Raw genomic sequence first — 26,146 nt, 5'->3', positions numbered from 1 at the left:
TTGCACAAACTAATAAAGTCATTACCAGTCTTAATAAAGGCCTCACCACGTAGGGTCCTGGTTAATATAATGGTTAAGATAAGTTTATCTATGTTAAGAAATGTTTAAGAAAAAAAAGTTTAAAAATTGTTCTGTGACTTGTTATAATTATAATAAGGAAAGGGGAAATGTAGGGATTCATATTACAGGAAAAGTGCCGCAAGGCATTATGGGACTTGTAGTTCCTTTGATACTCTATGACACGTGCGCAGTGAAGTGCTCTAATGTCATTGGTTGAAAGATCACATGGTACAGGTTGAACATTGTATAAATACTGCTGTCCATTCTTAATAAACTAATTCAGTTACTGCACTTACACGTGTGAGTACCTGGGTTTGTGCCAAAACAAGTACCACAGGGCAATGCTAACAGCTAATTCCTGATGCTGGGAAACAAAACACTTGCAAGGCCAGTGAGGTAGGAATGTCTGGGGAGAGCAGTAGCTGGGGATAAGTTGTTCAGGTCTCCATTTCACTATTTTAGTAGAGCTGGGATTCTTACAGGTCCATGGGGGTCCATGTGCAATTCAGAGAGTTATCACCTAATAAGTTGCACACTTGTAATGGGGACTGCTGCTTTGGGATGGTCAGTGTGAGGTGCTGACCTATGTCAGCATCAGTGACACAAAAGAGGATGAACAGCATGAGGCAGGGTTGGAGCTACAGTAGTCTGCAATCCTTTCTTATCAATGTGGTTCTTCCCAGCAGTGTGTGAGCTGCATGAGAACTTGTCTTGGCATTGCCTTGGCATAATTTTGAGGCCTTTTAGGAGTTCCCCCCCGCCATTTCTTAAGTCGAAGAAAATGTCCCTCAGCTGGAGTTGAGCAATACTGATTGTGTAAATCAAGGGATCTGACCCACTAAGTGTTTATCAGTGTTGGCATTTGAAAATGCAAACTGCAGCATAACTTCTGTGGGTCCCTGCTCTTCTACAACATCCCAGTAGCAGTTCCTATTGACTGGCAGAGGTGTACTCAGTGTAGTTTGGCAGTTGACTTTTGTCAGTACTGGAGAGACAAAACCAGAAAGCACTTTCTCTGTGGCTGGCACACCATCATACTCGTGTCCCCCTCATCCAGATGCTTTACAAGCCTCACTGGGCTGAAGACTGGGAACATTAGTTGTCTCCTAAATAACTTATGGTTTAGGTAATTGATTTTCTGAGGACTTAAAAAATAAACACTGTAAATCTGACACAGAGTCAGTGTTAGTTGTTTGTTTATCTGCTGTAGGCTGTTTATAAGAAGCATCAAATGCATTTATCTCTAAAATGCTTGAAAATAGGATGGGTGTAGCATTTCATGGTAACTGGAATTAGTGAATATACAGGCCTTGTTTAAGCTCTTCACATGAGGACAGGCTTACAGCTTCATCTGTTGGGCTGCTTGAACCATCAATTTAGTCTTTAAGGTCTGATTCCCTTTGACGTCTCTGTAAAACAGAATGAAATTACTTCTGTGGGTCCCACAGGAGACCTTATGAACTGTTACAGAGATCCTCAGGAGAGCATAATTTTGTGACAAACTTGTGACCATCACCAAGCATATTGTCTATGATATCCCCTTTCTAAAGCATGCCCAGGAAATAAGTTTTTAGTACGAGCTCTTAAGTCATATCTGAGGGAGACTGGTGCAGCAGGGGAAGGAGTTATTAATTTAGTGTGAATAGGAGTATTAGTAAAACGCAGAATCAGCTTTGTTTTCTAGGACCAGTCCCTAAAGATGATCAAATCTTCAGAAGCTGAAAAATGAATCCCATCTATTTCTTTTCTCCTCCCAGCAAATTGCACATCCTCTTTTTCATGACTGCTGAAGTTGTAGTTTCTCTGACTTAGTGCATGCATCTGTGCCAAGATGGGCAGGAATGTGAGAGCTAATCTTCGCATTCCGGCTGTCCTTCTGCTTGTGCCTGTAACCTTCCAATCCATGCAGCTCAATCGCCACATAAAAGCATAGTTTCCCTTACAGCAACTTATTTTAAATTTAGACACGTTCTAAAACCTGACTGATCAAAGTATTTCAATGGCACAAGAGAAACTCATCCATAATAAAGCCCATAAATCTAACTTCATGGCTGTAAGCTGCCTTCTTTGTGCAGGAATGATTTGTCCCTCACTTATTGTGGCTACAGGGTTGTGTTGCAGAGGTGTGGCAAACCTCCTTTTATGGATACATCTCGAGCTGGAAGTAATTGGCAGCCACAAGGCTGGTATGGGCTTTCAGCTGTAACATAAAACAGAGAGTTAATTTCTAGCTGCTGTTTGACTGCCTGTCATTCAGGTGCTGCCCATATAAACAGCCAGCATTTTATACAAACCAAAAAAAGTGAAATTTAGACTCCCTCATCTCCTGTGCTGCCCTGTTGCAGTTAGTTGTCTTGCAAGCATCAGGCTCCTGTTGTTTTGCTTTTGACAAGACACCTGAGTGGGTGAGTTGACGACGGACAAAGATGCACTCAGACAGCAAGTTGGCAGGCAAGGATTTTATTATGAACAAACTCGTTCTTTTCATCCACATCTCCTCTGTCCATGCGCCTGTATCTCATCTCTAATTGGTTTCTAGCTTCTGTGCATGTGCCCCATCTCCTCTCCTGACAGGTCACCAGCATCTCTTCTCATGTCCAAACACATTCCTCTATCTGCAGCTGTTTTTCTTTTTCTCACCCTTTCTTCCTTAATGTTGTTTTACTTGTTCTTTTGCCAGGCTACAGCTGTAGCTCAAGGTCAAAGCTGCCCGCGGCCTAACCATCCTCCACAGTGGGTCTGGTGGGGACCAAGTTCGTTCAGTATTTGGGGGCTGAAACAGTTAATTTCCTTCTCTGTTTTTGTTTTTTTCAGGTCTGCTTGGCAGTTGTGAGCTTGATAGCTCTATGCAATGAGATAGATAATCTGAGTTTCTGGGAACACTTGGTCACAAATACTTATCCATAATTAATTCATAAACTGGCTGTATCAGCAACTGGGAATGTAATGTGCTTGAAGCAGATACTGACTCTCAGAAAGGCCAGATCTCACAAACATTAGAGGCACATTGGTGTTTTAGTTATTGCAAGGATGGGACTGTTCAGCTTTGGAGAAGAGCTGAGGAGGGGTTGGAACAAGGCTTTGGATTACTTGCAATTCATTTTTGTCACTCTTTTGATGCAGTGTTCCACATTAGGGTTACAGATATGCTGTACATCTGGAGGATATTACATAGAAAAGCATGTCAAGAGCATTAATATATATATTTTTAGAATGATGTGATATCAGGAAATCATTCGGCTTCTGTAGCTGTAGTAAGAGACAAAGTAGGAGTTAGAAAGGAAGGAGAGTTGTTGGAGGATGTAATCTTTCTAACAAAACATTGAGCATTCATTTGATGGAAAATTGAACAAATTTAAGGACAATTATGACTATTGAGAACAATGCCTAGATGGTATGAGGAATGTAATTAACCTTTGGCAGTGCAGCAGTCTCAAAATGATGAAACAAAAGTTCACCAAGATTTACTAGTTTACTAAGATCTTTATACCTAAAGTGATCTGTTTTTTTACTTCAGTATCAATATTATTATAAAATATTTATGGAACAAAAATTGAAACCCAGAAGCAACCACTCAAAAATGCTCTAGTCAATGGCAAGGGAGGTAAAAGTGATGGAGATAGTCTAACACAAAACAAAAAATGATTGACTCATACAACTTACAGGGTGAAAAATTATCTTTCTAGCAGTAGGGAAAAGCTACGAGACATAGTACCAAATGAGGAAATTTGTTTCAATGCTTCCCTCTAACAAGGTATAATTCCTGCCAGCCTACTAAACCTTGGGAGGCCATTAAACTGATAATGAAGTGCCATGCTAAAAATAGTCGCTCTGCTTTTTTCCAGTTGCCAGAACCAGCAGAATCATCTGTATACTCAATTTACTACGGAGTTTGAGACATCTCTGTGTAAAAGCCTCCTGAGATGAGAAGTGTCATCTTTTCTCTGTCACTCAGAGCAGAGTTCAGTGCTCATCATGTACTTAATAAGCAGATAGAATTGGGAACTAGTCATTTGATCCTGTATGTCTGCTCACCATGTTTGGATTATCATTAAGTGTGCTTTAAAAGCTTAAGCCTGAGCATTAAGTGAACCAAGGAAGGTGCTCTGCATAGAAAATGTGGTGTGCTTGTTTATTCTATTAAATAGTGTCTGGTTTTATGGGACCCCTTTGAAGCCAGATCCTCAAACTTTACATTTCATGTAAAGCAATGCAAGGAGGGCAAGTCTTGTCCCTCTTGGGAACTACAGAATCCTGGATTGCTTGTTTTCTAAGATTTTATAATGTTTTGGAGGGTGAAGTAGGTTGGCAAAAGGCATTGCTAAAGGGAAATAATTACTTTATCTTAGTTTCTACTTCTGGCTGTTCGCAACATCTCCAGAAACCTCAGAATTTTGCAGCCCCCTAGGTAAAAACTTGGAGCTCTTTAGTTATTTTGCCCTTTGGCAACAATTAACTTCACATAGATTCATCTGCAGTGGAGCCAGTATGCTCAGCCAAGTTCTAGTGTTTCTATGTTCCTGGATGCTTTCTGTGCCATCAGTGATGCTTTATGATATGCAAAGTGGTATAAATGTGTGAAACTGTTTTGATGAGAAGTAAGTGAATTTACAATATGATTCTGGTTTAAAAGTGTGGCTGGAGGAATATCACAATTATCACATTTTCAGACCCAGTGGGACTTGACCCTGGTGTTCAGGGAAACCTCTGGGATCAATCCAGGCTGGGGATGAGCTGCCCTGGGGAGAAGGACTTGGGGGTGCTGGTGGGGGAGAGGGTGGACATGGCTCAGCACAGAAACCCCCCATGCCCTGGGCTGATCCCACAGCATGGGCAGCAGGGCAGGGGGGAATTCTGCCCCTCTACCCCCTCAGGTGAGACCCCACCTGCAGAGCTTCCTCCAGCCTGGGGCCACAGCACAGCAAGGACATGGAGATTGTGGAGCGAGTCCAGAGGAGACACCAAGATGATCAGAGGGATGAAGCAGCTCTGCTGTGAGGAAAGGCTGAGAGAATCAGGATTGTTCAGTCTGGAGAAGAGAAGGCTCTAGGGTGACCTGATTGTGGCCTTCCAGGATCTGAAGGGGCTACAAGAAAGGTGGAGAGAGACTATTTACAAGGGCCTGGAGTGACAGGACAGGGGAGAATGTATTCACACTGACAGAGAGTAGGATTAGACTGGATATTGGGAAGAAGTTCTTGGCTGTGAGGGTGGTGAGGCCCTGGCATAGGTTGCCAAGAGAAGCTGGCAAGTGTTCAAGGCCAGGTTGGAGGGCTTGGAGCAACCTGAGATAGTGGAAGGTGTCCCTGCCTATGGCAGGGTGTGGAATGAGATGATCTTTAAGGTTCCTTCCAACCCAGACCATTCTATGAGTCTATGGTTCTCTGATTCTTATGGAATTTGGCCCAAGTCCCTTCATCATATTCATACACATAGGCATCACATCCAGACATGCAGGAGGAATTCCAAAACAGAGCATGTTGGCAGCAAGGTAATGGCCCACTTCCCTCTGATACTACTCTCTGTCCCTACATACATTGGGCTTTACAGATGTACTTTGTCTCTGAGAAGAGGAAGGTTACCTTTCAAGTGATACATGAACTTAAAAGGAATTAATATGCAGTATATATTAGTTGTGGGGCTGAATATTTGCTGTGCATAGATGAATGTTGTCCCTTTAGATATGGGTACGTGTTGATTTTTTAACTGTTCTGGCCACAGTAATGTAAGTAAATTAAGTAAATTATTTCATGATTGTAAACTGTAGTGTATTCCTGTGAAGTATGAGCATGAAGGCTGATCCAAGAGACATCGAAAGAGTTGTTTCAAGGCATTCATAATTAACAACAGCACATTTCTTATATTACTCTTCAGAATTGTCTATCATGAAATTAAGAAACAAATTTTGCTCAAGGATCTGGGACTTGCTACTGCTGGGTGCAATTTTCTAGGCTAGTAAGAGCACACTGAAAATTTCTGCAGCTCTAGAAAACATTCGATGGAGATCACAACCAGTGTTAACTTAATGATAAGGGACCAAAATCGGGCTACAATGTCTAGCAAGGAATTTCACCAATTGAGAGAGCTATATAGTTGTGTAAATCAGGTAAACTGTGCTGTACATGTAGCCCCTGAAGGAAGAGGCAGCAATGGTACAACTTAGACAATAGTTATTATACTACTGCAAAGTTAAAATAGTCCTGTACCAAGTGTATCATGGGTATGCAAGAAAATCTGCATCTCATGGTTGATTTCAGTGCAGAAGCCACAGTAACACAAAGAGTAACATCCCAACTGACATCAGCACCCCCTCCAAACTTCCCTTGCCTTTATTTTTCATTTTATTAAGGCTAACACCTAGTTCACTTCTAAATCTTGTAGTTTTTCTTGTTGGTATTTCTCTTGGATTTGGATAAGGAGAATAATGTTGTCCAGTCCAATTTGGTCTTTGCCATTTTGAATTGTGGTTCTCATTCACTAGTGCAGCATTTCAGTAATTTGCTTGAAGATTACTGAAAATAAATTGAATTTTATATGCTTTATTTTGCAGCAATTATTTTTCCATTCCATTCCATTCTGCATGTCAGATCTGATTTGTTTGACTAATGGCAAGTTCATTTGACAATGACTAAAAGCATTCTTGGTCTGCTTGATGCTGGATAAGGAATGGGACTTTCCAGTCCTTGTAGCATATAGTTTTACATAACACATCACCTATGCATGTAAAACTAGTGTAGGGAGTTATCACTGGTTTTAATTAACTCACAGTATTCCCATGTGTTTGTCACCTGTGGACTAAAGTGCGAGTCTTGAAGTTCAAGAACTCAAATTCAATTTCAGGGAGAAATCTTTATTTAAACATTGTAGAAACCCATGGAGTTTGCACTTTGCTCAAGCTGAGAGAAATACACTAATATGAGAACAGAAAGAGTTTATCTTCCTGTGTGAAGGCAAATGCTTTTGTCTGAAGGGTAAAAAGAGAAAAGGGAAAGGAATAGACCTGCATTTTGATGCGTTTTGGTTTTTGAAAAGTTTTCTTCTTTTTCAAACAATATTTTTGGAAGAAAAATTCCCTCATCAATAGACATCAAAAGTTCAGAAACTGCCAACTAAAACACAAAATAAAATAATACAAAGTAAATTCTTTTTAGTGAAGGAAAAGAGGCTTGTTAGATGGCACCTTCAGAAACACGTGAGGTGGTCGCACAGTTTTAGAATAAGCAAAAGCATATATTGTAAGTATATATGTTTGTTTGGGACATGCTTTGCAAAGCATCACATACAAGCATAGTTTCGTGTATTTGCGGACTATCATCAGCTGATTCATTGCTGAATAAAACATTAGGCTTGAATCTACCCCATGGAGTTCTCAGTCTCATTGTAGAATCGACAAACACAGTATCAGGGGAAGGAGAGGTAGAAGTCTTCTGGTTGTACTTGATGCACCCAGGCTTCAATACAAAGTACCAGAAGATGCTTCTACTCATGCAGGTACCTTGCAGATAGCACTCCTGAAAGGCTTCAGAGGGTGAGATGCTTGGGATGCATCACATAGAAAGGGAAGGAGTGCTCTGTACAGGAAATAAATGTTAATATTAAATTTTTAAGCAGATGAAGACTAAGAAAAAATAAATTAATATGAAGCAATCTGACTAATTTCAGGTTAAATTTCAATGCATTAAAACAAAGGTATTCAGGATGTGATAATAATCTTTGTTTCTGGCTCAAAACTGAAATAATAAGGAGAAATTATGTTCATTGAGCTTCTAATGGAAGTTTTTGTTATCAAATGCAAGACTGATGTAGGCAATATTGCTAAACTCTAGAATTAAAATATAGAGCTGTCAAAAAGAGAGGTGTTTTCAATTTTCTACTTTCTACTTTTCTACTTTTAATTTGAAAGGGGGTTTAATATCTTTTCTAACTTTCATACATTGATCTGCTTTTCCATCAACAGTGAAAAGTATAAACATGATAATTGTAATAAGATCATATTTGTGTGCAGTATCGACTGCAAGAGCTCAAAGAATCAAATATTCTAAAAGTGTGCAAATAATTGACTTAGTAATGATGAACAGAAGAATTAGCATTTCAGTCAAGCTGTCTGTGGAAATACTGTGGCCACATTTCTTCAAGTGTCCACCATTAATAATTAAAAATATTTTGCTTTTTGCTGGCTCTTTTTGCCCTGCAGTTCTCAAGCTCTTGCCCCCATCACCAGCCAGCACTCCCTGTGTCCTCTGTTGTTCAAGCTCCTGTACAGACAAGTTGCTTGGTCACAGTCCTACTAAAAATCTATGCAGACTTTACCACTGTGAGCCATGAAAAACCACAGGCTAAAAAACTGATCAAAGGATTAATTTGTACAAGCTTTACATGAACGAGAATTCATTATGTAATGGTTTGAGAGCCCCAAAAATCCAATTCTCGAGTCCAAGCCCCTCTCCCTCATCTCACTCCAGTGTGAGATGGGTTTCCAGACACCACACAAGACTCAAAATGGGGGGAAGGGATTATATTACAATGACTTTACAAATAAATATTATAATACATTACACACACAATCTCAACTATCTCTACCATGATAAAGCAGTATGTACAATGGATCAAATCTCTTCTTCCTCCAAATAAAAGTCCAGGAGGGAAGAAGGAAGAGATCCTTTCTAGTCTCAGAGCAGCAGTCTCTCTAGGGCAGCAAGCTCTCTTCTTCCATGCAGCAGCTGTAGCTGGATCTCTGCCAGTACACACAAGGGGGGTCTCCAAGCCCCTCTCGGCCCTTTGACTCCAAGCGAGGGTCTTTCTCTTCCGTGGACTGCATAGCAGGGACAAGGCTCACCTCACCTCGTCATATCATGGGGTGTAAGACATCCCATGAAGGTCCCTTCCTCAGGGGATTCACCCCTGAGTCAGAACGTCTTGGGCAGCTTCCAGTTGAAGGCCTTTGCCTCAAGAGTTCTGTCAGAGCTCCTGTGCTCTGATCTCAGGCTGCTAGCTTAGCTTGGCCTCTCTGCAGTGCTGCTGCATTTTAGGACTTCCATTCAGTAGGAGTCCACCCCCTCCACTTTAGGAGAGATCTCAAAAAGAGTTTGGGGGTTTTGGTTTTCAGTTCTTACCCCAAACTCTGTCTCTGCAGGGATTAGTTCTGCTCTCTCTCTCTGCATCAGAGATCTCTGTGTCTTCCTTGGCTGCATGCTGCCTCTGCTGCTTCTCCCTTATCTCTTCTGGCTCTCTGCTACTGAACAACACTTCAGTGTTGTTTCTACCGCTGTTCCTGCTGCTGCTCACGATGGAGAAAAACTCCCAGCTTCTCAGCTACCGATACTTAGCCCAGTCTAGCACTGTTCCAAGTCCCTGTAGCCCCCCAGCTGGGAGCCCCAGTGGGGCTTAGAACATGGCCACCTCTCCAACTCACAACTACAACCACCTTCTTTTCCGGTCTGGGTGATATGTTTATATTTTGCAGGAGCTGTCATTGGCTCGACCTCAAAGGTCACCACCCCCTGGGAGTTACCATTTTATAACTTCAGGGGGAAAACTGTTTTTTCCCCCACCACACATTACTAAACCCCAGGCATGAGGCTAAGCAGTATTTTACACCTTTTGCAGTTTAAGCAAGTCGTTTTTAGCTTGACCTTACCTGGTCAGGAAGAATCATTTGAATTCAGCTGATTTACCCCTGTGAGTAGGAAATGAAGAGTTAGAGGTTTATTATATGGGACAGGGCAATGATTTGTATGATGTTTGCAGCCCTCCTTTCAGCTTTGCAGTGGAAATGGGAACAGTTATTTTTGCATATTCTTTCAGAATGTTATCTTCAGAACAACGTACTTGATGATTTTTAGAGATGAATCCTGGCTTTAAGGAACTTGACATGGGATTCCTTGTCCTTCAGCACTTGTTGAGAACAAATTAAATTCTCATCTTACAGGTTTTAGGCCAGAAAGTAAATATGCATGTCTGGCATTTGGTTACAAAATCCGCTCGTCTCATCTGTATAAGGTGACCTAATTCAGAGAATCTAGAACCTTCTAGTGTAAAAAACCAAGCTTCTGGGCCTTTTAACTTATAAACTTTCAGCATATAAGTAGATACTAATTAATTCACTGCATTTTGGTGCTTAAATGTGAAAACACTGTGGTTTAAGCCACATCTTGGGATGACGCAAGACATAAATGAATTACTAGGAGACAGCGATTCAGGGCAATGCCAACCCCACACTCCTGTGGGGGAAGCCACCCTTCAGATTTATTCTGGGTCAGACCTTGGGAACCACACTGGCTTTGTGGGAAGGCAGACTTCCAAGTTCATATCCGCCAATGAAAATAAATGGGGGACAGCACTATCCCAGCACTTAGCGTAATTCTGGCAGAATGATCATTTTATGGCCTTAGACTTGGTCTTTTAACAAAGGCAGCTTTGGGTTTCTGCTGGTAGATTAACTCACACCCTTGTGGCTGCAGGGCTGGTGTGACTCCCCAGGTGCAGCCACTGCCAGGCTGACAGGAGGGAAGGGACCTGTCTGGGGGAAGCTTTGTCCCATTGTCCCCAAAAACTGGCCAATAAATGGGGCCAGAATAAGGAGGAAGTTTGTGGGCAGGAGTGGGGAAAGAAGGCAGTGGGGTTCTCAGGTGGATGTGGCAATGGAAAAATGGGAATTTAGGAACATGTTAGGGTGAGCACCTTCCTCCATTTGAAGGGATTCTGCATGAGTGTAGTTGCCCAGACATAGTTGCAAACAAGCCTTGGCCTCCAGCTTTCTCAGCTGAGGAAGCCTAATAAAGAGATGTTTTGTAGTGGCAAGTGGACTAGTGGAGATTGGGTAAAGAAGATGGAAAAGTCTTAATCATTTCGACTCCTCCACTCCAGGTTTCAGCAAAACTATTACATCATTCCTTGCTGAGGACGCTTATTTTGGAACAGTGTCTCTTTAGTACTGCCTTACACAGGGTAACCTTTACCACTCACACTCCTGTCCTCCTTACCTAAGGCATTTGGGCACAGTGCACAGGATGGGCACAGTGCACAGGATGTCACTCAATGTTTGGAAGCCAGCATATATGTGCTGGTTTAAAAGTTAACCACCAGGGGAAATGAACTCAATTCAAAAGAGAGATTTATAAGTCAGAATAACAATTTATTAAAATAATACAATAAGTACAATTATACAGACAGACAATTGGTTTTAACCCGCAAAACCCAAATGTACAAACCCAGCACCCTGGGGTATGAACAAAAGTGGTGTACCCTGGCCCCCCCCCGAGTCCAAAGTAAAGGGAAAGGGGAAAAACCTGCTGGTGGGAGAGCTGCTGCAGTCTGGTCAGAAGTGGTGATTGCAGTCCAGTTGAGGGTGGTGGTATCAGTCTGGTTTAGAGCGGTGGTCTGCAGTCTGGTTGAGAGCGGTGGTCTGGATTCCTCTGGATTCCTCTGGATCCCACGAGAGGTGGAAAGGTTCTGAAACTCCCGGTTTATATATTCTCCAGTTCAGGCGGGAGTGCTCAGTCCCTCCCTCAGAGCGGGGAATTCCATAAAAGGGCATGAGGATGCTCAGTCCCTCCGTCAGAGGGGGGAATTCCATAAAAGGGTATGAGGACAGGAACATAGGCCTCTACTGACAACAGTTTCTGGGAAATGGCATGGAAGGCTATAGAATACACAGTTTTGGGTTACACCCATCCAGTGATGAATTGGTCCCAGCCGTTCTAACCAGGACAATATAAGAAACACTCATCTACGATTATGCTTAGTAAGGGTGCAGTAAAGCGCACATTAGGCTGTTTTATTCATGCCTATGTTCTACCAGTTTCTGTAGAAACATGTAACCCATTTATGCAAAGGGAAGTTGTGGAAAGACTGGTTTTCTGCAGCTCATGTTGCTCCACAGAACCTTGCACAAGCTTGTTCAACTCGGGGGAAAGGGGGGAATCCACTGTCTTGCATTCCAACTTCTGTGAGGGAAGACATTTCTGCTAGAAAAGTCTAATACTAGAAAAGAAAAGGTGTGTGTTTCCTTGTACTTTGAAAGAAACTATCATTACTATTTCCAGATAAGTTGTAAGTAAGCCATATTTATATCCTCTCTTTTTTCTTATTAATGCAAGACTAAATTGCTATGACCACGACTACTTATGGTATCTATCATGTGGCGTCTTTCATTACAACAACCAAAAAAAAAAAGAAAAAAAAATCTAAGCAAATGACCCAAGTTAGTGGCTGTGCAGAGATATAAAGCAATTTATTCAGGTCCACAGTGCCAAATATGTAGTTGATTGCTCTCACGGTGAAGTGGTTTAAGTTCAGTACATAGCAAAACCCCATTAATTTATGGGTGGGGAGTGAAGTTTTAAATGCATGGGCAGACTCTTAAGGACTGTTCATGCCAAACTGCTTTGTGCTACTGCCTCAGACTAGCACTCAGTTCTTTGATATGCTTCTTTATAAAATTGCACTTTGCATGCAGCCTACTGCATAGTAGTTTTTAAAAGGTAATGGAGCTCTCTGCAGTGACACTACCTGAATAGAAAATGCTACCTACAGCATGAAAAATTAATAAAATGTGGGCTGAAACAGAATAAAGTTGCTTAATATCAGTGGGATTTGGTCTCGTGCTACTTTCTGTATGTTGAAATGCTTTAATTGAAATGTGTCCTGCTCAACTGGTGAACAATTACTACATTTTCCTCTTGCACCATTCAGTTGTCTCTCATAGCTCCTTGGGAGATTGTGGTGGTGTAATTGTTGCAGAATGAATGCTGTTGACCAGGTTATATGGATCCTTAACAAAAATTTTCTCCAGCCTCTTCCACCTGTCACCATGTTCCAGAACTACTGTGTCCTGGTGCTGCCTCTGTCACTGATGGCTTGATGCCAGTGAGGGCTTTACATCTCCATAATGAACAGGTTAAGCAGCATCTTACATGTCTTGTATATAGTAAGCCACATGTGACTGTCAGATACAGGAATTTGTCTTCTCAAGTTGCAGGAATTAATTTCTTGCTTTGGAGGACTTAGGGGTCTGTAGGTGCACATCCTATGGAGTTAAGATATTTTTTGCTCAGAGTTACTGCACCTTTTTATTTTCTTTATTTTTTAGCAAACAAGAGCAAATGTACTAATTACGCTGATCCTTAGATCCACTAAGATGCCAGGAATTTCCCATTAGGAGTTCTGGCCTTAGCCGCTATTCTTACTTCAAAGGACAACCCTGGTACAGACACACACAGGATCATGCAACAGAACTGGAGCTGAGTCCAGATAAAAAAGTACAAGTTCCTGATGAGTTGGGTGTCTTGGGGAAGCAAATGCAGAAGGGACAGGACGTGGCTATGAGTGCCAGAGGGGACAGGGGCAGCAGCTCAAGATCCCAGGCTGTGCCTGCTCTTCAGGCATCTCCTGACAGTTGCCAGCTGATTTTTAAGAAACTGAAAAATCTGAAAAAAATTATGGATCTATCCCCCATGTTGGTGAACATCATCCAGGGCTACAACTGGAACTGCCAGTTACTCCACTGGTTCCACTACTCAGTAGCTGCAGTGTGGTTGAAACGAGGAGGGGATCCTTGAAACTCTTTGTAGTGGATTGTGGAGCAAAGAGTCAAGAAATATTTAAAACAATCCCATTATGAGTGTCTTGGACATGATGCACAGAAAATTTCATGTCTGTCAGAGTTACTAAAATAGGATTTTCAGGTGTCCTAGGGATTTCTGCTCTTTTAGAAAGGTTCTGTCTGTCCCATCTTCACAGTACTTCATTTCCTAGTAGGTAAAAAACTAGGAAGTTTCACGGTACTCTGGAATTGGCACTTTTGGTTCTTCTTTTGCATTTTCCAGTGGGAAGGGGAAGCTGAGAGACCACACAGCAAGTCATCCAGTCATTGCAATGCATGTTTTAGTCTCTGGAGTATCTTAATGTACTTGCAGTGGGATGTGCCTTAGTCACAATTAGCTTATCTGCCTAAGTGTTTAACTTCTGAGAGGTTTTTTCCAACCAGTCCTGCCTTCTGTCCTGCTGTAACTAAACCCATAATGGTAGTTTAATTAAACCATGGGTCTTTTGTGCATAGTAATTTTTCTCTAAGGATCATGCAAAGTCCAGATAGTTAGAAGATGGATGTGCTTCATATTATTGGAAGAGCTGAAATTGGAGAGTCACTCTAAAAGAGAGAATTTTTCAACAGCCAGAAGAAAATCATAGAATCATAGAATCACAGAATTAGCTGGGTTGGAAAAGACCTCCGAGATCATCAAGTCCAACCCTTGATCCAACCCTGCCGTGGTTACTAGACCATGGCACAAAGTGCCACATCCAGTCTCATCTTAAAAACCTCCAGGGACAGTGAATCCACTACCTCTGTGGGTAGCCCATTCCAATGTCTGATTACTGTCTCTGTAAAGAATTTCTTCCTAATATCCAACCTAAACTTCCCCTGGCACAGCTTAAGACCGTAAATCTCATGTCATGGAAGTGAGAAAAGGATGTCAGAGACTGGTACCAAAGGCAAAACAGAAAAACAAGAACAGGGAAAGATCTGATTTAAATATTACAGTAGCAGGGTAGTCTTAGAATAGATTTTGTGTAGAAAGAGATGTGCAAGATGAGTGGGTGTAGTGACACAGAAAAGAAACAAAAAGAGCTAATTATTAGATTTCTTCAAACATTCATTCATCATACCAAATCCAGCCACTTTTCTTTTAATTTTCTGGCATCTGAAATAAATATTGGTATTCTGGCTTCCCCAATTAAATATTGCATCACTTCATAAATACTACTAAACATATCTTCCTGGTTTTCTTCTTTATTTTCTCTCTCCTATTACGGTATTTTTGACAGATTTCTGTAGCGTCCACGTGGCCGCTGCCTTTATATGATAAAGAATAACTACACGCTCTCCGGAGCTGGTGGAATCAACGAGTCTTTATTCGAAATTCCTGCACTCTTTTATATCCCATAACCACGTGATCTCTCTACCCAATGGGGGTTGTGAACCTCGGCGCATACTCCTTGGGCCTCTCTGCCCCGGTACATCCCCCTGTACCTCAGACACGCCCCTACATCACCCCCCTCTAAATTATCTAAGAGGATCACAAAAACAGTGCAAAACAACAGTGCATACAAACATAACCGTACTTGTAAACTACCAAAGCTTGCAGTGACCCAGCACACTGCTTGCCTTGGCCTCTTATGTTTCTAATGTAAACCTTTCAAAACCTTCTTATATTCCTAAGGGGCAGTGCAACTTGGAGAAATAACTTTATTAACTTAAAGGCCTTGGCCTAACTATGCAAACGTATAACCTTTATTAACTTGAGGGTTTTAAATAACTGGGGAGTTCAACTTTATTAAGGAACAGGCTAAGCTTAGCAAAACTAACTTATCTTAAAGTGACCCTGTGGCTGAGGTAGTGTTTATTTGTGAGGTGTTTTGTGTTTTAATATTTGTCCAGTCATACAGCACATATTCATTCACACATCTTTCGCTCGACGGCCATCTTTCATTCATATACACACACTCATGAATTTTTTATTGACTGCTTTTTGCCACATTGGTCGTTCCTAAGGGTAAACCTGAAATGTAAACATAACTCTTCCATAACTTCTGCGTTACTCTGGTTCTTGCTGATGCGAACGTGTACCTAGGTAGGGCCTCACACACCTGGAAGGAATCCATTTTAGATCTTTCCCTGCACCCACACAGGCATAGCCCCTCCCCCACGTCACAAGATCTAGTGGTCCCATCCACTGTCCAGAAATCAGATCCTTTACCATGACCGGTGGTTTGGGAGAGGCAGGCTCCTGAGGCCTGTGTTGCCTTTCATACTTACTCTTTTCCGTGCTGTCACAATTTAAAAAATTGATAACATACATTGCTTTCCACAGCCGTTCTTGTGGGCTATCCAGGTTCCCCCCTTTTCTTGGTTTAGATAACATCTCTTTCAGTGTGCGGTGTGCCCTTTCAACAATTGCCTGACCGGTTGGTGAGTGTGGGATGCCTGTGACATGTGAGATTCCCCAGTCTGACAGGAAATCTCTTACCTTCTCTGAGATGTATGCTGGTCCATTGTCAGTTTTTATTTGTTTTGGGGTGCCAAGGGTGGCAAAACAACTGAGCCAGTGTCTTATCACGTCCTTGGCCTTTTCCCCTGTGTGTGCTGTGGCTGTTATATACTGCGAATGTGTATCTACTGTTACATGTACATATTTCAGTTTGCCAAATTCGGGGATGTGTGTGATGTCTGTTTGCCAGATCTCATTAGCCTTTAACCCTCTAGGGTTAACGCCTTCCTGAAACGGCATAGGTGTGATTTTTTGACAGTCTGGGCATGACAGGATGATGTCTCGAGCCTGATTGATTGTTATTTGAAATTGTTTCTTTAGAGAGCGAGCATTCTGATGGAAAAATGAGTGAGACAATTTTGCTTGCTCTAAGACTCTGGGCACGGTGTTAAACATTGCTGCTCTGTCAGCTTCCCTGTTCCCGTCAGCTATGGGTCCTGGCATGTTGGTGTGTGACCTTATGTGCATAATATAGAAATCAAACCTCCTGTGATTAACAAGAAACCAAATAGAACGCATTTCAAACAACAAATGTGGGTTAGAAACCTCTCGAAGAAACGAACTCTCAAGGCGCGAAACTAAACCTGCAGCATAACAAGAATCAGTAACAATATTAACAGGTTGCTCAGAAAATTTCTCCAGGGCAATACGGATGGCAGCCAGTTCCAGAACCTGTACAGAACCTTGGTTCCTGGTCTGCACCTCCTGTTCCCATTGTCCTGTATCGGGGTTTACCCAAGTCACTGCAGCTTTTCGTGTTCTCCCAGATGCATCTGTGAAGACCGTGAGGCCTTCTACTGGTTCATGTTTGCATCTGGATGTGGCTTTTAAAGGTAAATTACCTATTTCTGCCCACAATCTGTGTTTAGGGAGATGAATGGAAATATCACCGTCAAAGCCTGACAGGGCAGCTTGGAATCCCATGTCCTCAGCTAGCATCCAATCCAAATTGTCCTTCGTAGCCAGAATGTAGATGGTAGCAGGGTCCCTTCCGTCCAGTTCCTGCAGTCTTGCTCTGCCTTTAATGACAAGCTTTGCAAACATCTCATTAGCAGTCCACACAGTTTTAGGTGGTGTATGGGGCAGAAACAGCCACTCTAGAATTCGCAGTGGGTCTTTTTCAGTCTGATCCCACTGGAACAAAACTGCAAATGGCTGGTACCTGCTGGGAACAAGGGCTAGGCAGATTTGCAGTTCAGGATTTCTCCTTCTGCCTTGCCTGCTTTCTATTGCCCTGGCACAAATGTCTAACGCCTGTCTGGCCTCTGCTGTCAGAGCTCTGTTAGACGTTAGACTGGAGTCCCCTTTTAGCAGCTCAAACAAAGGGTGTAGCTCCTCTGTGGTTATGCCTAAAATAGGCCTTAACCAGTTGATAGCTCCCAGGAGTTTTTGCAACTCGTGTAAAGTTAAAATGTTTTTTACCTCGAGCTGCAGTGGCTGTGGGGAGATTTCCTGCTGCGTGATCCTCCATCCAAGGTATGTCCAGGGCTGCGATCACTGGATCTTTTCTGGTGCGACCTGTAACCCTGCTTCTTGGACAGCATGTTTTAGAGCAGTAACAACAGTTTCTAGTTCATTTTCTGTGGCCGTGGTAATTAAAATATCATCTATGTAGTGATAGGTGATGGCAGAGGGGAAACGCTTTCTGATGGGATGAATAGCGTTTGCCACTACTGTCTGACATATCGTAGGACTGTTTCTCATGCCCTGAGGGAGCACAACCCAATGGTACCTTTGCATAGGTTGTGCATTATTCAAGGCCGGGATGGAAAAAGCAAACCTTGGTGCATCCTCAGGGTAAAGGAAGATGGTAAAAAAGCAGTCCTTTAAATCAATTACCATTAGAGGCCAGTTTGCTGGGAGCAGAGGGTGAGGGCAGTCCTGGCTGCAATGCTCCCATGGGTTCTATAACTGCATTTACTGCCCTTAAGTCCTGCAGCATTCTCCATTTCCCATTTTTCTTGGGAATACAAAAGACAGGAGTGTTCCAGGGGCTAGTTGTGGGCACAATGTGTCCTGCTTCTAGTTGCTCCTGTGCAAGCTTTGTTAGTTGTTCCAGCCGTTCCTTTTTCATAGGCTATTGGTCCACCCAGACTGGCTGCTTGCTTTTCCAGACCAGCTTAATGGGTGTTTGGGACGGCTGACCAATGGCCCCTATTGAAAAACCTGGCTGCTTGCAGGAGGAATTTGCATCACTGTGCCAAACTCTTCAAGAACATCCCTTCCCCACAGTGTGCAAGGAATGGGGGCAACAAAAGGAGCTATCTTGGCTGATTGTCCTTCCGGGCCCAGGACAGTGAGTACTTGGGCACTCTGTCTGGGCCTTTGTGTTCCTCCCACCCCCTGAATGGTTGCAGCTGGGCAAACAGTGGGCCAGTTAAGTGGCCACTCGGAGTCCTTTATGATGGAAACATCGGCTCCCGAATCCACAAGGCCTGTAAATCGATGCCCATTCACCTGGCACGTCATGAGCGGCTGTGTGGATGTGATGGCTGTGGCCCAGTAAACTTGTGGTGTTCCTGTGCTACCGAAAGCCCCTGAACCCCGCTCCCCCTCCCCTGCAGGTGACGCGCTGTAGAAGGGGATTAGTTGGGCGATTTTCTGTCCCTTTGGAATGAAACAGGGGGGTGAAGGGGTCCAGGCCATGATCTGAATCTCACTATGAGAGTCTGAGTCTATCACTCCCGGCAGCACAAACAAACCCATTCGTGTAGTGGAGGACCTTCCAATCAATAGTGCATGCACCCCTGGGTTGAGGGGACCCCAAAACCCAGTTGGAATTAGCACTACCTCTGTGGATGTTATGAAGACAGAGTCCCGGTTGGATAGATCCAGCCCAGCACTGGCTGCGGTGGAGGGGCACAAAGCGCTGGCTGGGGTGGGGGGGCACAGATTGCCAGCCTGTTCCCTTGTGTCGCATATGTTTGCTGTACCGGGGCGTGCAACAACACCCCTCGTCTCCCGTTTTTTGGCACCTTCCTTGCTTTTGGGCGCCTACGGGGGGCTGCTTCTATGGGTCTCCTGGGACAGTCTCTTTGGAAGTGGTCGGGCGCACCGCAAGTGTAACAACCACTCCTGGGTCTGGCTCCCTCCTGCACTCTTAGCTGAGCACTCAAGGCTACTGCTAACGAGTCAGTCTGTTGTCCCACTGAGCCGACCCCTTGGCAGGCACGAACCAGCTCTGCAATGCTGCAGCTCTCCCATTTAGGAAGAGCCTGCAATGCTCTCTTACAGTCTGGGTTCGCGTTTTCGAAAGCCAGTTTCCTGCAAAGTATGTCTCTGGCTTCCTCACTTTTAATCTGCCTATCTAGGGCAGACTGCAGCCGATCCAAGAATTGGGAGAATGGTTCTGTAGGGCCTTGCATTATTTGTGTGAAGGACAAATTAGTGTCTCGGTCTGATGTGGGAAGTGTCCTCATGGCTCTCATAGCGTGTTTCGCTATCACCTCGTACACTTCCTTATTGTACCCAGATTGAGCATCTATCGACCGATAATTACCCTCCCCGGTTAGTTGGTGTGTGATAACGCCTGCTTGTGGGTCATTGGCATACACAGAGCAATGCTCCCAAAAGTCGTTCAGCCACACGTTGTACTGTGTCTTGGTAAGACTTATTTTTAAGATAGTCTTCCAATCGTGTGGCATGAAAATGTAGGTAGAGCTTAGTGTGTCTAGAAATGCCAGGGTGTTAGATGAAGACACACCAGTTTCCCTTATTATCTGCCTGAGTTCCTTTGTTAGTTCATGAGGCACGGCTTGGAACCGGTGGGTATTGCGTGGACCAATGACGACTGGGCATGCATTAATCACTTGCAAGTCTCCCACCTGTATTGCCTCTTCTCGACACAGACTCCACCTATCATTCGACCCTCCCCCGATTACTACCTCGCTCCTTCCCGACGGAACTATGGTTAGCTCCTCCTCCTCCTCCCATCCCCACTCCTCCCCCCCGGCGGCTCTGGCTATCTCGGTTCCCGGTGAGGGGGTGTGGGCGGGTGTCGGAGGCGGCGAGGGGGCGGAGCTACCTCCCCCCTCGCGCCTATGGGTGGGGCGGGGCGGCGCAGGGGGCGGGAGAGACGGGTCAGTACCCGGGCCGCTTGATGGGCAAGATGGCGGTGCCCGAGCGGGGCCACGTGGACGGCGGTCATCTGCGGGGCGGGGGGGCAAATCTGCTGGGCTACCCTCCCGGTCACCGTAACGGAGCCCTCTGCGGTTATCCCATGAACGGGGATCTCGCATCGCAGGCTCCATTCCCTCCCAACGGCCAGTGCCCCTCCGGCTTTCGGCTTCTGACTCTGTGCTTAAATCACGAACGCTTCCCATTCCCCCCCCCGCCGGACTTTGGGCATTAGTGTCCCTACGCCTAAAAGTTGGGCGGCTGCTGCCAGCAGTATTATTCGGGGGGTGCATGTCGGTGTTATACGCTTGTGTGGTGCGCTCGTGGACTCTGTGTAGTGCAGACATTATTATCTGCCATGCTGGGAAAGCTCTGATAGCCTGGGGGTCTCCCCCTTCAGCTGTGAGCTTTATGAGGTTCCCTAGTTCTTCCCATATGTGTATATGTAGGGCTTCTGCCAGGGGCAGTTCGGGGGCTGCTGTCTGTGTAAAGCGTACAAGCTCAGTGAGTTCGGCCCATGTGGCTTGCACATTATATGGTCTGAGAAGGATTATCAGTGCATCTGTGTCTTGTGAAAGTGCGGTGGAGAAAAAGATTCCCATTTTACCTTGTCTCGGCACTTTGAACGCACGTGTGCGGAAGTTCTTTGTGTGGTGGCTGGCTGCTCCCAGTTCTGATCGGCTGGTTTCCCCGGTTCAGTGGCAGCGGCGGCACAGCGTGCTCGATCGGCGGCGCGGGTGGAACGGCAGGGCTTCTCGCGGCTCCGGCGGCGGCTGCGGCGGCGGCTGCGGTCCCTCTCGGCGCAGCGGCTCGCGGCTCGGCAGCGGGTGCGGGGTCCTTCTCCTCGGCGGCGGCGGCTCGGGGCGCGGCTTCTCCTCGGCGGCGGCGGCTCGGGGCGCGGCTTCTCCTCGGCGCGGGCGGCGCGCGGTCTGCGGGGCTCGCTAGGCGAGGTGGGGTCGCGGGGGCTGCGGACGCGGTCGCGCAGGGCTCGGCAAGAACGGCGGGGGGCGTGGAGCTGCGGGGCTTTCTGCTAGGCAGTCAGCCAAAGCAGGGGTCCGGGCGGTGCGGCTGGGGTGGTGCGGGCAGCGGCGCCGATCCGCGTGGCTGTTTCAGCCACGGCGGTGGGCGGTGGCGCGGTAGGGGTTTCCCCGCGGTTTCAGCGCATCTCGCAGCTCAGGGGTCCGGGCTGCGGTCACGCTGCCGGTCGGGGAGCAGTTCTAACCGCGCAGGCTGCCTTTCAGCTCACTCACCGCTGCGATGTTGCTTTGGTCCCTCTCCGCTTTCTCCGGTGCCCGCCCGCTCCGATCTCTCGGCGAGTTCTTCTTTCTTCTTTCTTCCCGTTTTTTTGTGCACTAACCTATAGTTTTTTGAGCTCACTAACTTCGTTCCTTGGACTACCCCAAGGCAACGTTCACAGACGTCTATGTTTTTTTCAGTAAAGGACTCCCACTTTATAAAACTAAAGTGATAACCGGAAATCCACCGATAATACCTGGTGCAGGTTTTTAAACTATCAGATCTAATGTAGATTTGGTCCCATCTGGGGTGCCAGATGTAGCGTCCACGTGGCCACTGCCTTTATATGATAAAGAATAACTACACGCTCTCCGGAGCTGGTGGAATCAAAGAGTCTTTATTCGAAATTCCCGCACTCTTTTATATCCCATAACCACATGATCTCTCTACCCAATGGGGGTTGTGAACCTCGGCGCATACTCCTTGGGCCTCTCTGCCCCAGTACATCCCCCTGTACCTCAGACACGCCCCTACAGATTTCCACCTCTTTCAGGTGCAAAACATTTTGAGAGAACGTAATACATACACATGGGTAAATACTGATGTTGGGGTTTAGTGGCAGTTAAAATTTACAATTACTTAATGACAGCTTTGGCTTCAGATTTTTTTAGGATCTGTGTGCTTCTCAGTACAATTAATTTTCATTATTTATCGTGGGGTTTGGTATTTAAGCACATATTATTTAATTCTATAATTGTATTACTTTTCAGGGACACACACTGATTTAGTGTGAAAATAGTTCTTCTGAAATCAGAAAAATATGTTGTAACTTCTAAATTTCTTTTAAAAAAAGAATGAAGTAGAAAGTGTTTATACGTATTTGCTTTGCCAAAGTGGGATATCAAATGCATTACTGCATGCAGAAGTTTGAATTAACATCCTTGCTGAGATATAGCTACATTATTTCTCATGTGCTTTAAAGCTTTGCACTTAGTTGCATCTTCTGATGCTTCAGCAAGTGCTTAAACTCATCAAATGATTGATGGATGTGTTTGTAAAGGCTTGGATGATCACTTTATACAAAATTATAAACCTACTCTTGTACTTAATGAGGTCAGTGAAGCAATCAGAAAAGAAATATATAATTCTGTAGCATGGGTCTGTAAGCATGATACTTCTTAGGCTTTTTCATTAAGTTTAATGAAGCAGCTACTCAACTGCTGAATATTCTTGTCAAACAGTCTCAGCATGGATTTAAAAACTAAAATGTTGCTGAATATTATGGTCTCCTTGGAGAGTCCCTGGCTCTTATTCCCTTCAAAAAGTCTGAATCTTTTATATGTTAATGGTTTTTAAATCAGCTATTTGCTTCCTTTTCATTGTAAATGAGGCCTGGAGTCTGATTTCGTTCCCCATTCTCTGGACGCTGTATCCTCATCAGCGGTCTCAGTTCACTCTCTGGGGTATGTGTGGTCTGAAAATAGCTAAAATAATCCTGTAAAACAAACACTTTGCCAAGCATTTTCCCATTTTAGATGCCTTTCTAAGAATTAGTCTATGTGTGAAAATTTGCATGGTACAACTGAGCCAGTACCCACATCAGTCCTATAAAATCTTACTGCCAGAAACTTCCATTCAGGGGACTTCTGAAGGTTAGCACTATTACTTAAATCCAATGAAGTCAAATTACAAGGTTTCTTTTAAGCCCCAAAGAAACACTGCTGTTTAAAGGAGTTTGTTGATGTTTAGTTTTTAAAGATTGTTCTCAACTGCAGTGCTGGTACTTCACTGTGGTGTGACTGTGGTATTCGATGCAAAATGTGGTTTTTTTGAGGGTTAAACTCTGTGCAACATATGAATATCTAGTTGTAACTTGCAAAGTTTACATGTGACTGTAGCCAAGTGTCTGAAGGCATGCTAGGAAGTCTTTTCCTCCGTTTTGCAGAGGGATTAACCCACCCTGTACAAATGCTGACCTGAAGAGGAATCCTGCAGGCACACAGTCTGTGGAACCATGCAGCTTCCCCTCTCCTAGCCAGGAGCATCCTACCAAGGTGTCAGGAATTTACATTCCCAGGCTCTTTGTGACCAGCATAACCCTTCCTTTCCAATTACCACAGCTGAAAGTGCCATACAAAACACACGTTAAAGAGCAAAACAGAGAAGAAACATACTAGCTAGCTGTGATTCCTACCTCACCTTGTGACATAAATTACCACTGCGTGCAGGCTGTTACTAAGCAGGTCTGTGTGACTAAAGCCCTGCACAGCAATAATTGCCAGGTCTGGGCTATGCTGTGTGCTGGTGATAGAAGACACTAAGCAGCAGTGGAGTGTTTTCAGAGAGGGTCTGAAGCGCATCAGCCGTTCTCTCCTCCAATACATAACTCTTCCTGTTGGCAGACTGTAGCAGCCTTTAAACTGTCTTAGTTTAGCAAGATTACAACTTAAAAATTAAGAGACTTTGGATGGAAGTGGGGAAAAGGAAAAAAGAAACAGCTTTTTATTAACAAAATCCGAATAAACAACAAATGGTGCAATCAAAAACCTTCAGAGGAAACAAAACAAAGTCCCAGTTCCCCAGGTGGCAACCCTGGGGGGGGTGGTTGGGGGGAAATGCAGGACTGTAGCTGCTCGCAGCCCCGTGCACTGGCAGTCAGGAATGAAGGAGTCCTTTTTCCCACAAGCAGTCTTGAAAGCAGAATACCTCGCTCCGAAATGGGTCGGTCTCTCTCTCTCTGCCGTTCTCTGCGAGGTGTCCTATGGGGAAAAACTTCCTCTCGGGAAAAGAGAACGAGGCGGCCAAAAACTGGGCTCCTGCTCTGTCCGGTCCCGGACCAAACCCCAAAAGCCCTTGAACAAAGGAGTCCCCAGCCTGTCCCTGCAGTCACCGTGCTTTCCCGCAAGCCCTCCCCCTCTCCGTGCCCCTGTGCTGCCCCGCACGTGCGGCCCTGCTCCGCCCCCACCCCCTCCCTGACTCCCCCCGGGGGACGGGACCCTAGGGAAAAAAAGAAAATTCCAACATCTCTTTTCAAACCTATGACAAACTAAAAAGGGCACAAAATAAAGATTGTATAGTCCTTTGAAACATTTCAAAGGTGGGGGAGTGAGAAATGGTTCACTCTTTCCATTTATCACTTGTGACCTTAGGAGTCTGCAGAGGGAAAAAAAAGCAACAGAGAGCTCTGTCTTGCTGTGTCTGAGATGGACAGACTGTTTTTCAGTGTCACATAATGTTTTAAGCTGCCAAGCAGGCTTCGGAAGTCTGGGGCAGGGAGCCAGGAATGTTTCTGCTCACAGGGGTAGCAGACAGGGATTGACGTGCCCCTTGCCCCCCACACCACCACCCTGTTCTCCCTCTTGCCCAGATGGGGACCTTCTGCCCAGCGCCATGAGGACAAGCTGCTGCAGTCACCTGCCAGGAGTCCCACCGGAGCACCCGCTGGCTCCTGAGGGCAAGGCCCTGCCTGGTGGCAGCGGTGCCCCAACCAGCAGCTGCCCTCAATATGTCATGCAGGTGTCGTCCAAAGATGGGCAGCTGCTCTCCTCCATTGTGAGGATGCTTGTGACACAGAGGTACGTGGGGAAAGTAAGTTGGAATGGGCCCTTCTCTACTGGATGCACCTTCCACAGCTGCTGCTGCGAGCCTAGTGGGAGCCTGAAGGAAAGATGTGCTGTGCTTCACGAAACATTACCATAGTGCACTTGTCATTGAACCCTCATCCTAATATTGTCACTGAAAATGTTGGGATAAATCAAACTCTATTTTTTTTAGTATTAGAAAGCAGGCTTACTTTATTCAGAGCGCTGGGCACACATGGGGTCCCTCCACATGCACACATACTTTCAAAACTTCACTATTTGTACATTCTAGCCAACAGAGAAACTAATATTCATTGTCTATAAATTGCATAATTCTCTCATTAATTAGTATTCTAACGGTTATTGATTTCTCATTTAGGCTAATCAATCCACACTTTCAGTCTTTTTTATCATCTTTTTATTCCCAGATACAGAGTGTTTCAGTACAACTACTGAATTTTCTTTGTTAGTTTCTTTTTTATCTCAAAATGTCCTTGTGGTCTCTCAGCCTTTGTTTGTTGAAGCATGTAAATGTTGGTTTAGCAAAACCTAAAGTTTCAGTGATTTTCCCAAACTGTGTTCTCACAACGGCAGCTTATGACAAACCTTGCTGAACACTGGTTACAGTGCACATACACACTGCTTATGGTTAATTAAAACAATTAATTGGAAAAGTTAATTAAAACAATTAATTAGAAAAGTTATTAGGAAAGTTATATTGTTTCTGACAGCATCATAGTGATTATGCTACATAATGTGGCACATTTCCTAAACATTTCCCAAGCCAGCGTGACGTTTTGTCCGTGGTAGTGACACAACCTTCATTTCTGAGATTACCTGGCTTGGTGTATGTGGTAGGGAGAATTTTTGTTTCCAAGACCTCCGCCGAGAGATTGACCTTCTCAGCCTCGGCAGTCAGGGGAGCTGAGTTGAAGCTGCAGTGATGAGGTCCCATGTTTCAGCAGCACTGGTGCTCCCAGCCTGCTTCCTCTTTCCTCCCACTGCACCCAGGCACCCCCCAAGGACTGCCTTCCTCTTTCCTGAAAGATTCCTCTGTAAAACAGAGCATCTTAAGAGTTAAAATCAGAGTCTTTAGGTTATCAG

At 44.6% G+C, this 26,146-nt stretch overlaps 1 protein-coding gene across 3 annotated transcripts in view; it reads left to right on the top strand.

Annotated features, from left to right (window-relative positions):
* The window catches only part of MARCH3 (membrane associated ring-CH-type finger 3), an 80,639-nt gene that overhangs the window by 34,200 nt on the left and 20,293 nt on the right, over positions 1–26,146 (top strand). The window contains exons 2-3 of one of the 3 annotated variants that reach the window (XM_027709057.1): positions 23,407–23,515; positions 24,829–25,036. In XM_027709057.1, the coding sequence (XP_027564858.1) occupies positions 24,852–25,036 (185 nt within the window). In that variant the 5' untranslated portion in view covers positions 23,407–23,515; positions 24,829–24,851. Of the gene's footprint in view, positions 1–23,406; positions 23,516–24,081; positions 24,183–24,828; positions 25,037–26,146 lie in introns of those variants that run through there. The other 2 variants (XM_027709055.1, XM_027709056.1) reach the window with 2 other exon arrangements.

The sequence above is a fragment of the Neopelma chrysocephalum genome, unplaced genomic scaffold (assembly GCF_003984885.1).
Source record: "Neopelma chrysocephalum unplaced genomic scaffold, ASM398488v2 Primary Assembly neopelma1_96684, whole genome shotgun sequence".
NCBI lineage: Eukaryota > Metazoa > Chordata > Aves > Passeriformes > Pipridae > Neopelma > Neopelma chrysocephalum.
The sequence above is the reverse complement of the archived record's forward strand: the minus strand, read 5'-3'. Positions and strand labels throughout refer to the sequence as shown.